Source organism: Lepus europaeus, chromosome 1 (assembly GCF_033115175.1).
Source record: "Lepus europaeus isolate LE1 chromosome 1, mLepTim1.pri, whole genome shotgun sequence".
In the NCBI taxonomy this organism is placed as follows: domain Eukaryota; kingdom Metazoa; phylum Chordata; class Mammalia; order Lagomorpha; family Leporidae; genus Lepus; species Lepus europaeus.
This window is the reverse complement of record NC_084827.1, coordinates 104,588,781-104,602,552: the sequence shown is the minus strand read 5'-3', so window position 1 is coordinate 104,602,552 and position 13,772 is coordinate 104,588,781. Positions and strand designations below refer to the sequence as shown.

At 34.9% G+C, this 13,772-nt stretch overlaps 1 protein-coding gene across 4 annotated transcripts in view; it reads left to right on the top strand.

Moving 5' to 3' along the window:
* FAP (fibroblast activation protein alpha) overlaps positions 1-13,772 on the top strand; it is an 83,753-nt gene that overhangs the window by 19,678 nt on the left and 50,303 nt on the right. For 3 of the 4 annotated variants that reach the window (XM_062187407.1, XM_062187416.1, XM_062187400.1), the window contains 6 exons: positions 4,228-4,326; positions 5,228-5,322; positions 6,248-6,322; positions 7,883-7,935; positions 11,764-11,836; positions 12,508-12,628. In XM_062187407.1, coding sequence (XP_062043391.1) covers positions 4,228-4,326; positions 5,228-5,322; positions 6,248-6,322; positions 7,883-7,935; positions 11,764-11,836; positions 12,508-12,628 — 516 coding nt within the window. The remainder of the gene's footprint in view (positions 1-4,227; positions 4,327-5,227; positions 5,323-6,247; positions 6,323-7,882; positions 7,936-11,763; positions 11,837-12,507; positions 12,629-13,772) is intronic. The other variant, XM_062187422.1, reaches the window with a different exon arrangement.

Here is a 13,772-nt window from a genome sequence, read left to right as displayed (position 1 = left end):
CTTTGATTGCAATTGCAACAGTTCAGTTATGGAGCTACACAATAACCACAATGTTTGAAGTATAACCTATGCATTTAATTTAACTAGAACAAAAGTAAATCTTTAATGTATACACTTACAGCTTAATCTGAAACTCTATTTCCCAAAATGGTTTTAGTGGATATTAGCAAAAACAATGAAATAAAAGTTCTAGTGATCAAATTAATTATAGAAACATTGATATAAAATATTTATGGGTAGAATACTGAGGAGAACATTACTTGAAGAATATTGATGGGTTATGATAATATGAAAAGGAAAAATTAAGAAGTAGTATAAGATATGTACCAAGGGGCCGGCGCTGTGGCACAGCTGGTTAACACCTTGGCCTGAAGTGCCGGCATTCCTTATGGGTGCCTGTTCGAGTCCCGGTTGCTTCACTTCTGATCCAGCTCTTTGCTATGGCCTGGGAAAGCAGTAGAAGATGACCCAAGTCCTTGGGCCCCTGGACCCATGTGGAAGACCTGGAAGAAGCTCCTGGTTCCTGGCTTTGGATCGGCACAGCTCCGACCATTGCAGCCAATTGGGGAGTGAACCATCGGAGGGAAGACCTCTCTCTCTCTCTATCTCTCCTCTTTCTGTGTAACTCTGACTTTCAACTAAATAAATAAATATTTAAAAAAATATATGTACCAAGCATAAAAACTAAATGTTTTAATTGAATTATCTCATTAAGTCAACCTTGTATTAAAAGGAAAAATAATTATAGATGAATGTGTCAATTAAGCGTAATTGTAAGGAGAATTACATACAAAGATGTAATATGTGTCATTAGCCATAACCAAAGCATTATCTATGATGGACTTTTTTTTAAAAAAAAGATTTACTTATTTATTTTAAAAGCAGAGTTATAGAGAGGCAGAGGCAAAGAGAGAGACACAGAGGTTTTCCATGTGCTGGGTCACTCCCCAGATGGCCACAATGGCCAGGGCTGTACCGATCCAAAGCCAGGAGCCAGGAATTTCTTCCAGGTATCCCATGCATGTGCAGGGGCCCAAGCAGTAGAACTGCTTTTCCAGGCCATAACAGAGAGCTGTATCAGAAGTGGAGGAGCCAGGGCTCAAACCAGGGCTCATATGGGATGCTGGCACTGCAGGTGGTGGCTTTACTCACTATGCCACAGCGTCGGCCCCTATGATAGACTTTTAAAAAAGATGTCACCAAAGTAATATTAATTTATTGAGCTAATTTCAAAAAAAATCTAAATTTATATTATTTTGCTAGTCACAGTAAACACATTCACTATATTGTAATTTTTATGTGGATATTCAGAATTGTAGAGACATAAAGTAAATGTTCCTCAAATGTAAACAAATTTCCACTAAATTCATGTTATCATTTTCCCTTTACTATGTCATAAACAGGTTAAAATTTGCTCTTAGGAATGTTAGATAAATCTGAACTATGTGCTTGGTAGTCATTCTAATATTACTATAGAAAATGGTCATTTATTCATTGGATGGGAACTATAAAACTAGTGATATGAATTCTGCACAAGACCATTCAATCAAATACATTTATTATAATTGTATAGTGTACATAAGCTTACTTTAGATGCAAAGATAATGTAAGAAGATGATTGGTTTGTAAAGAAACTAACTTAGTGGCCAGTGTGTCTATTTATAAAGAAGCTCACCAGTCACTTGTTTTCTTACAGCCACCAGAGTAAGTTTTGGTAAACTAAGAAAACAAACCAAATATTCATGGTTGTAATCAATTTATGGAATATGCATGCATCAATGTTAAAATATCTGAAGATATGGCCAGTGCCATGGCTCAATAGGCTAATCCTCTGCCTTGCGGCACCGGCACACCGGCATGTAGTTCTGGTCGGGGCACCAGATTCTGTCCCGGTTGCCCCTCTTCCAGGCCAGCTCTCTGCTGTGGCCAGGGAGTGCAGTGGAGGATGGCCCAAGTGCTTGGGCCCTGCACCCCATGGGAGACCAGGAGAAGCACCTGGCTCCTGCCTTCGGATCAGCGTGGTGCGCTGACTGCAGCGCGCTGGCTGCGGCGGCCATTGGAGGGTGAACCAACGGCAAAGGAAGATCTTTCTCTCTGTCTCTCTCACTGTCCACTCTGCCTGTCCAAAAAAAAAAAAAAAAATCTGAAGATACAATTATCTAATTGATTATTTTGTTCTTATTATGTAGCAGTACATTTATGTAACTACAAGATTAAAGGAGCAACTTCAGTTTCAGATTTCAAAATCTAGTATGACATAACTAGAAGGGATTGTCAGCATCTGTGGTCCAGACCTTTATATTATAGGTAGGCAAACCAGGATGCCAAAGATTAACTCATCAAAGCCACATAGGAAGTTCATAGAATGGCACAAATCTCATCGATGCATTGATCAGTCAATCCATCCATACATACATCTTTCTTTTCATGTATTAATTCATTCAATAAGTGTTTTTTAAATGCCTATATGTGCTAGATGACGATAGTAAACAAAATAAGACATGATCTTTCCACTTGCAGTAACTATTTTGATTATACTGTAAAAAGTGGAGAAACATTGGTAAGAAAATCACTCAAACACATACATTATTACAAGCCCAGAAAGCACTCTAAAACAAAATATGTTCTATGGGAATGTGTAACAAGGGAGCTTGACCTGAGCCAAGGGATCAGGACAAGCTTCCCAGATAATTGAATAGGATTCCCAGATGGTCCTTAGACTGAGAGCTATTGAGAGGAATTATGAGGCAAAGGAAGAGGGAGATGGAGGTACAGAAACTCTGTATAAAGAAACATATTTAAGAAATAGTAAGCTTGGCATGTTTGAATTCTAGAAATGAAAGAGAGGCAGGAAGGGCTGGCAGGGTATGCTGTAGCAGACCAGTCAAAACTTGTAGTCCAGGTAATGATTTTTGGTCTTCAAACAGAATTAAAAAATCATGGAAATCTATGAGTTTTTGCAGAAGGATAAAATTACAGCTCTTAACTTTGACAGTTTTGTTTTCACCTGGGAAAATGCCAGACTCCTACATGCTATTCAAGGCATAGGATATTTCTGTAAGTTTTGGTTCTGTTGAGTAGCGGCTGGAGAAGGAGCAAGGTTGGAGAACAGGAGCAATGGTATGAAGGGGGCTTGGGAGTTACCTTATTATGCTCTTGGTATATGTGCTTCAGTGCTCTTTAGTAACTTCATTTTTTTAAAGAATAGAATCTTGTTTGAAAATCTATAGATGAAATTTGCTTGTTATTTGTGAGCTGCATTTGGTTAGCTAGTCTGTGAAAAACCTATACACTTGATATTTCCAAGATCATTTGTGCAGGTCAAATGCTTTTTTTTTTTTTCTATTCTGACCAGCTTTATCTTTCTAAAAATCCATAATCAGATATGAAAGTTAACTAAGCTTAGATTTCTGAAGGTCAGGATTCTTGCTGATTTCATCCTAACAACAGGGCTGCTAAAATACAACACTGATAGATCAGTAAAAATACAAATCAAGACTACGTGAGGAAGTACAAGTGGCTGGGTGTTATTTGAGAGTCAGAGAGAGACAGGAACAGAGTTCTCATGCACTGGTTCATTCGCCCAAATGCCCACAGCAGCTGGAACTCGGGCCAGGGGAAGCCAAGAACACAAACCAGGTCTCCCACATGAGTGGCAGGAACTTAAATTACTTGAGCTCCCACCTCTGCCTCCCAGGGTCTCCATTAGCAGGAAACTGGAATCAGGAGTCAGAACGAGAATGGGTATCACCTGAGGTACTCCAATTTGGAATGTAGACATCTTAACCAGTATCTTAACTGTTCAGCTAAACACCCATCCATACTGGCTTGAATTTACTCAAATTCATGTTGTTTGTAATCGCTGGCCTGCAAAGCCAAAAGTTATTGAAATTTCATTTCATCGTCTTCCTCAAAAATCCCTGAAACCACTGCTTCTAGAATAACACCACAAATACTCTGCATGTTTCTTTTCTCTACTCTTCATCTTCCTCTACATTTTCCCACCAATTTTTCCTTATAGACTAACTACCCCTAAAAACTTTGCTTATTCTGCCTACAAAAAAGGAAATAAAACTTATAGTTAACAAGACAGGCATTAAGCAAGTACTTAGCAAATGCAAGATCTTATCATTATCTGAGAAAGAACAGATGTAGGCCAGGCTTAGAATGTGTTTGAGTTATTAATTCCTTTTTTTATAACAATGTGTTTCCTCTCCTCTTCCCAAGTCCATAACTCTGAAGAAAGTACAACAAGAGCACTCACACTAAAAGATATTTTAAATGGAACATTTTCTTATAAAACATTTTTTCCAAACTGGATTTCAGGTAAGTAAATTTTTTCTTTGTCTTTTGGAGGCGTTTTAAAATGTATTTTGCTTGTAGTGCCAATACAACTCTTTGGTAGCTGAAACTGTTTCAGCAGAAATGGACAAAAAGAGGAATGAGCTAGATAACTCCAGTGCCCATCAAGGCACTTTTGATAAGATAATTCAGACTGGATTTGTCCAAAAATAAAGAGACCAATAGGAATTTTAACCAAAAAAACTGGAAGTTGAGAACATATTGTTGAAATTATTTGAATGTCTGATATAGCTTTTGAGAATGCAAGATATGCATCATTTAGGGGGTCATGAGAATTACAATAAAAGAAATTGCATCATTAATCTGAAAATAATGTAGGAAGCTCAAAATCTTACTATGACAACAAACTGTTTAAGAGTCATAAAATTAGTTCTTTAAAATAGGATGCTATCAATAAGTCTAATCAAATAAATGGTCAGATCAACTAGTTTGTGACTTTATAGCTCTAAATATAAAATGCCACTAAAAGTTGAATATATTCATTTTTGTCTTTAGAAAATATAATTAATACAAAACAATTTTAAACTAAATCAAGCAGAACCCAAATATAACATATTTTATTGCAAAAAATTCCCACCATTTTATACTAGATTATAGTCTTTGTAACTCAGAGAAGATAAAATTTTATTCATATGCACCCTGCATCAGAATAGAGTTGCTCCTACATTTTCACAAAGTAAAAGAAAATGTCCTTTCCTCCCTTCTACCACCAATTTATTATTTTAAATCTGACAAAGTAGTGTCTCCTGGACAGGGAGGAAGGCAAAGTAAGTCTGTAAAATAAGAGTGGTTTCATGTATATAAATGCATTTCCTGTTAAGAGAAATCATTTCAAATTTTATTTTGTTTTCATTCTTGTTTAAAGGACAAGAATATCTTCATCAATCTGCAGATAATAATATAGTGTTTTATAATATTGAAACAGGAGAATCATATACCATTTTGAGTAATAGCACCATGGTATGTATTCTACATCATCTTTCTATTCAGATGCCTTTATCATCTCTCCACTGACCAAGCCACAGAATCAAAATTCCTAGCACATGATCTGGGCCAAAACTTCCTTCCTAGATCCATTCCTCCCTATAGCCCCCTAGCGATCTCTTCTAGTGACACTAGGCCACTATTGCCTTCTTCTAAATCACCCAGCATGTTTTCTCCTCATGGAAATAGATTGGCATGAAATGGCTTAAAAATTCAAATCCTTAGACTCAGGCAAATCAAGATTCAAATACTGCCTATTGTTACTTACTAGTTGTGAAATCTTGATTAAAGGGATCTACACTATAACACCTTCACTGTGCCTCAGTTTCTTCCTCTGTAAAATGGGAATACCAATTTCTCTTTGGGTTAATATAAGAACTAAGTGAAATAACATTGAAAAATAGGTAGTGCTTAACATAAAATAAATGCTTAGTGAGCGGCAGCTATGATATATAGGCACGTGCTATTCTGTCCTTCTAGGCTCCCAATGCTCCAACTTTCTTTAACCTGAAAAGCTTACTAATGTTTTAAAGCCAAGCTCATTTAATAGTCTCCTCTGCATAACCGAAGATCCTGTCATTTGGATTCAGTCACTTATACCTTAATATTCTTTGGATGCTATACTGCTTTTATAGAACCAATTTGTAATATGTTACTCATTCACAAGGTTAACATTATAAACTTTTTGAAATCACGAAGTACATTTTATTTATTGTGACTTCCTCCTATAGTGTTTAGTAAAAACATTTCTCTATAAACAGTAGGTACTATGTAAAATTTTTTTAATTGCACTGAAAGTATATGTATGTTGGAGCCTATCAGTGACATTATGTTCTTTTAGAACTACAAGTTGACCTGGTTCTTTTTTTCTCTATTCTAACCAACTTTTTCAAAATTTCAGAAAAGTGTGAACGCATCAAATTATGGCTTGTCCCCGGATCGGCAATTTGCATACCTAGAAAGTGATTATTCAAAGGTATCAACTATTTAACTTGGGTATATATGAATATATCTCCTAATAAGCTACAGATTGGTTTATATAATTAATAGAAATAAAAGTCTGTCTTCATCTCTAAATATGCAAGAAGTTATGTAGAGTCTAGATGAGCTCAAAAAACATAAGTGAAGTATACACTGATAATTTATGACTTGGCATTCTTGCCTGGTTATCATTAGTGATAGAAGCTCCTTTCCTCTAGGGGAAGAAAATTTCATGAGGGGGCACTGACCTCCATCAGAAATGGGAGAACATCCTTGTAATTTGTTTATATTTGAAATCAGAAATCATTAGTATATTCTTACTTACTTTAATCTAATAAAAGTTCGTGATTACTAAAAGTGGGAAAATCAAGGTGTAGTATATTTAGGTCACGTAATCAGACACAATAAGTTATGATCAATGGTATCCAGGCTATAAATCTATGTCTTGGAAGGTCTAGCTTGTGTATGTTCCCACCAAATCAGACAATTTAATGTGACTTTTACTCCCCTTTCTAAATGAGGTTGTACAAGGAAAATAATTGTTCTCTTTTTTTTTTTTCTGGCAATAGCACAAAATTTACTACAAAATCAAACCTCGTTACTTTCACATCAAGAACCTTTTGCTTTGACTTTATTTTTCATATCCCTCTTGATATTACATAGAATTAGTCAGCTGATTAGTCAGCTGATTATTTCCTGGGGGCTCAGATACTGGTAACCAACAATCTTCAGAAGGACCTATGCCAGCCAAGAGTTTAAGTCCTTTAAGAAACAGAATCCAAAATAATGCTTGCATCATTCATACAGCACCAATACGCAACATACAACACATACACACACTTACACAAACACTTAACATACAGCACAAAGACATCTAACAAGAAAAAGAACAGTTTTATTCAAGAGAAAATAATAACTTAAAAGTCTCCTATTGTTTTAATTGCTATTATAAAAAAAAACTGTGCTCAATTAAAGGAAGACAAGAACTTTACAACAAAAATCATATTTTCAGTACAATGTTCTTCACCCAATTTTAAAGGGACTTATACTGAATTATTCAGATACAGGGTAATCTATGGGCTGTGGAAATCATGGCGGTTTTATTTCAATCTGGGTAAAGCATGAGTGGAAAATTCCTAGGATAAAGTGTGTCAAAGATAAGTTTTTTTTATATTAGGAAATATCTTTGGATATTCTTTTTATGGAGTGAGAGTTGAATCACCGCTGAGATTAGTTCTGGAACTTAGACAAACAAAAGTCCACAGTAGAGCTCTTTAAATGAAGATCTATTTGGAATTGAAGCACATCCTTCCCAGTACCTTGTGAAAACAGTTCTTTTATAATTCTGAAATTCAAATTGGGTGATTTATTATTATATATTATCTTAGAAATTCCTTAACTTAAAAATGTTAACAGGTAAATTAAAGTTGTACATATTTATGAGACACCACGTGATGCTTTAATGCATATGTCCATTGTGTAATATCCTGATTATATATTATTGATATAACCCTTTTAAAATTTTAATTTATCTTTGCCTTCTTCTTTTTGACAGCTTTGGAGATACTCTTACACAGCAACATATCACATCTATGACCTTAGGAATGGGTAAACATCACCTTTATTTATTAATACTACTTAAATATAATAGCTAGGCTTTCCCATTCCAAATCCTGATTTGAGGTTAAAACTACATTATCTTGTTACTGATCTTAGGTTCTTACTTTGTACAATATACATGTACTTATCAAACTAAAGGAAAAGTTCTTCAACGAAGTTGGTTTCTTCAATGACCTTTTATGGGATTTTCAATGATTTTGAAAAATGAAAGGATTTTCTGGCACAGAGCAGCACCTTTTTTATATGACTAATATTTTTATATGACTAATATTGTATACTTTATATACAATATAGTTCTGTTTTTCAGTTTTTGAAAGGTAAATTATAATAGTAATATTTATGAAAGTAAACATGTGAAAATACCAAAATATTTGTGTGACGTGAAGTTAAAAGATGTTTATTTTGGTGCAAAAATTTTGAAATACATGCATAGTTTTTCATAATGTGTATTGTCTATGAGTTTTTTGAGCTACCATCATGTGAAGTAAAAGTACAAAAACATGCATGAGACTGAGACATTTTTAAGGAAAGCAACTACTTCATTGTAGGGAGGCACAAGGAAGACCAATGAAGCATTAGTTGTATCTGAACACACATTCCATTAATTTATTTGAAATTAAGTATTTGAAAAGCCACAATGAGCTAAAAATCGGATATTTTTGGAACACAACATGCTTAAATACTTAAATGTTAAATAATCCCTTAGAATTAGATGATAACATAAACTCATTTTATTTTAAAATTTATGTGTATGGTTAATTATATATTTAACAATTGAAAGAAAAAAAGCAATGATTGTGCAGGTAGGTAAAGAAGAAGTGAGAAATTCTGACAGAAGGACATGTAAGGCTCAAAGGGAAAAAGCACATGCAGTGGTCAGGACACTCTCAGGAAGTCAGTGTGGTTGAAACTAGAGTTGGGGCCAGCTTACTCATTAGGGGTGGGACAAGGTTTGGAAGAAGTTGAGGCCAGGAAACAAGGGCGAATAATAACAAGGAAACCATTAAAGAGTTTAGATCTCTTTCTAATGACAATGGGGAGTCACTCAAGGGTTTTAAATGGGAAATGACATGATCAGATGTGTATATTAGAAAAATCACCCTGGCTAAGTATAGACAACAAATTGGTTTAGTTACTCATCATAATGTGATATCCTTTTTGTTGTTATATAAAATGGCAAAATAATTACATGGCTTGAAAAAGTATTGAAAAAATCTTCTGGTCTATTTCCCCTTTTGTCTAACAAGAATATAAAAATGCAAAAAGATTTATCTGTCTGCTGCTTTTAAATGGTCACAAAAGAATAACTCTGATCTCCTTAAACTGTCAAATGAAGAAATAGGAGCTGCTTTTTAAAGAGAATCCAAGTTCCTGTAATGGGCTCTGAGTCTTTCTTTTCTCTATATCCACACAACATCCCAAGTTCACAAAGCGTTTAATGTGAAAAGCATATAGAGTAAGTTCTGTGTATTTATGGATTTTGCATCTGCAGATTCAATCAACCATATTTAAAAATGATTTTAAGTGCTTCTTTAATTAATATAAGCATTTATTTCTTACCATAAGCAATGCATATTAATATGTACAATTATTTTCATAGTATTTGTATGCATTGTGTTAGGTATTAACAAGCAATCTAGGAATGATTTAAAATATGCAGGAGAATGTACCCAGATTAGATGCAAATACTGTACCATTTTATATAAGGGACTTGAGTAACAGGGTTTTGGTATCCACAGGAAGTCCTGGAATTAATCCCTCCTCCACCACAAGGAAATGAAGGAGTAGCTATATAGTGAAAATAAAATTGAGCTTGAGATGCCAACTCTACCCTCAAGAAACCTTTAGACTAGAGTGGTGGAAATTGGTCTTTTAGTACAATTTGTCAAGGCCTTAATCATGTCCTATTTTTCTTTTAATGACATTGAAATTCTCCATGTTGAGGTTCACTAAACTGAACATTTCAAAAGAAGTTGACAACACTAACACTTTAATCACAGTTTCCATAAACTTCATAGCCTTTAATCAAATTAAATGTTTAGCTTTTCTGCAGTGAATTTAGTCAAACCACTGTTTTTTTGTTTCTGAAAGACTATCTAATTTTCCAGATTTTTATCATAATTTGGGAAGTAAGAGATGATGAATTCAAGGAATGACTGAATACCACTAATTCTACATCTTCCACATATACCTCTGAGGAATATAAAAAAATCTAGCACAGACAAAATGAGGATGGTTCTGGTTTCAAGCTAGGTCTGGAACAATGATGAAATGACAGCTTCTGTAAAGCGTCCTTGTCTTCTTTCTGTCAAATGATTAGTGGCTTGGGAAATGGCAGTGGTGTAGGCTTGCCAGTCATCAAGACACGTGCACTATCATTTTCAGGTTGGCACTCTATACATGGTTGCATTGATAGTTGCAAAACATATAGAAAACTGAGGCAGTGTTGCTGCATTAGAGGTCACATGAATATTTAGTCTGAGAACTGTAAATCAAGAGAAAACATGCTTTCTGTCTGGATCTTTTCTTTCTCCAAACTCAGTATATTCCTTTCAACCCAGAGGCCCAGTGCTAGTTTAACTGCCCTCTGGTGGCCAGGATTGCCACTACAAAACCGAAGATCACCTTCCTCTGGAGGCATTACTCTCTGTAATCAAAACTGTGCATGTTCCCTTATTGTTCGCTAGATCCTTGGCTTCATGACCCAGTGAGCTACGTCAAGGCAATATTTGTTAAGGGTCTTCACAGGTGTGCAAGCGTTAAGAAAATGAGAAATGTAGACATGCCAGATATGTGTTAGGTCCAGGTTGCCGAGATTTTGTTGGAAGAGATGGGCAGGGAGTTTTTCTTGAGGCTCCTCAAATTACACTTTGGAGGCAAGTCTTGCTTTGTTTTCCCACAAAGGCAATCTTGATGAAACTATTAATACAATCTTCAAGACGATAAGTCAAAACTTAAGCATGGCATCCTACGATTCTTTAACACATAAAAATCTGAATACGTTTTTGCTGAAGAACCACAAAAGCTCCACAATGCAAGTCACTCAATTGAGTGTTTGCAGAGTGATGCTAAGCTTCAGAGTGAGATTTTTGGCCAATGGAATATTTGAAATTTCCCCATGGGTGGAGGACTTTACAAGCTTAAGGCATACTGCCCAGTATACGATCTGTTTTTCAGTTTAGCTTGAGATCAGATGTTCCTTTCCTTTTCTGATTTCAAGTCAGATCCCTGGGGAGATTGTCAAATGGCATCTTATTTTCAAAAATTTGAAATGCATATGCATTCACAGAGATGGGGGTTGTGAATGAGAATGTGGAAGTGCACATATTAAACTTTAGCACAATTATAGAATTTCAGAGCTGAGAGGCACTTCCGCGACCATCTTACTCTGGTGTCTACAAATTTTACGGTCCCAGGGGTTAAAAGACTTGAGTTTAATTTGAAGTCTATCATAAGCTAGCATGGCAACATTCAAAAGTCACATAATCTCTCTAAGACTCATATTTAACTTTCTGAAAAATAAAGGGAATCTAGTATGTAATCTCTTTCACAGTCTTTTATTCATTCACCTCACAATAAAGGTCAGAAATCTCAGATCCAGAAAAATTAGGTGACTTTTAAGGAACCAGCGGAAGAAGAGCAATCAGCACCCATGTCTCCTGGTCCTTGTTCCTGTATCTTTTCCATTAAATTGGAAAAGCAGAGGGCATGAGTCTTAATTTTATTATTTATTTATTTATTGTATTTATTCCAATTTTTTTGAACTGAATAGCAAAGTTGGTTGTTTTTCTTTCCTGTATCTTTCTTCCCTCCTAGAGAATTTGTAAGAAGAAATGAGCTTCCTCATCCAATTCAATATATATGCTGGTCACCTGTGGGGAGCAAATTAGTAAGTATTTACATTATAGGAATATTTAATCATTCAAATAAAAGAGGAGCCATTTGATTTTGGCCTTTGTTAAATTTCCCTGCCTAGAAGAAAAAAAATACATTCATGACTATTTTCATGGTTAAAAATGGGAAGAGTTTTGATAAATTGAAACCCATCTGAGAATTCCGCAAAATCTCAAGCTCATGGATAGACTTCTTTAAATATCTCAGTCAAAAACTTTATCCTTATACTCAGCCAGCATGCGTTGTGCCAGAAAGCTCGGGAAAAATATGGTTTTCACAAGTTTCCCAGACTAGCTTCAGACAACATGAAATTTTGTCCAAGCTCTTATTTAAGGACTCTAAATAAAGATTAGATCTGGCTAGCTATTAATATTCTGAGACTTATTTGACTTTCTGTCAATATATGTGGTTATTTATTTGGATAATAAAACAACTAATATATATGTAGACTTTATTCTTTATTGTATATAGACTTCAAATATCAGAATAGCTGTTAATTTGGGTTGTTTTTTTTTTACTCATTAAAGTGATATTTTAGTTGTGATTTTTTTAAATTTGAATTAGCAATCTTTTTAAAGGTATTCAGTGAATTAAAAAACAAATATAATGCCTTCATTGAATTTGTTGTGACATTACCCCTAATTGACTACGTATCACCACTTCTAGGCATATGTTTATCAAAACAATATCTATTTGAAACAAAGACCAGGAGATCCACCTTTTCAAGTTACATACAATGGGAAAGAAAATAAAATATTTAATGGAATCCCAGACTGGGTTTATGAAGGTAAGCTGTATGCCTTTTGTGCTGCTGCTATTTTGAGTTTTTGTTGTTGGAAACATGTCATATTTAGTAAGACTGAAAAGGTTGATACCTTATTTCAATGTGTAGTCACATTTATGGAACATACTACCGGATTATTAATAGGTTATGCATATTCTAAAAGAATAAATTATTGTCATAAGAAGAAAACTGGTTGAACTTATTTTCAAGAACATTATTAAAAAGTAGTAGTAGTAATGATTTAAATTCCAAGAAGTATGTGGTCTTTTGACCATATAGACCAAGAAGTATGTGGTCTTTTGGTACTACATGAGTATATTTCCTCATGTGTTTGTTTTTTTTTTTTTTCTTGAGAAAAGAATTTTTGAAAACTGAACAACTGATCTTATTTTTTGATCCTCTCTTGAATTTTCCCCTCATTTTAGATCTTGTAGGATCCAGTATTAACTGGCCTAGACAAGATCTTCTAGTACTTGTCTGTGTGTGTGTGCGTGAGTGTGTGTGTGTATTTGAAGTCCCTTCATAGCTTTTTCATAAAATACATTTTACATGAATATTTTGAGGACACTTCAGATTCATGGGTTTCAAATTTTTTCCTCAAACTAAAAATATTTTTAGTTTCATTTTCCACAAAGTTCTTGAAGTAGCCATGAGTATGTGTATGTGTGTTTGTGAACTAACCCTTTTTAACTGTTATTTTAAAAGCAAAATAGTCCCAGGACAGAAATTCAACTTTCATTATTTATGTCACTTTGTATTACACTTATATTTATCCCTATTTTGAATACTTCAGGTGGCTGCAAAAACCATAAGCTGCTCAGAAAAGAAAAAAAAATAGAACTATTGCTGACATGTTTAACTACATTTCTTTCTATTTATTTACTTATTTTTATTTGAATGACAGAGTTACAAAGAGAGGAAGAGACACAGAGAGAGAGAGATTTATCTTCCATCTTCTGGCTCACTCCACAAGTAGCCACAATATCCTGGACTGGGCCAGGCTAAGGGAGCCAGGAGCTTCCTCTGGGTCTCCCACATGGATGCAGGGGCCCAAGCACTTGGGCCATCTTCTACTGCTTTCCCAGGCCACAGCAGAGAGCTGGATCAGAAGTGGAGCATCCAGGACATGAATTGATGCCCATATGGG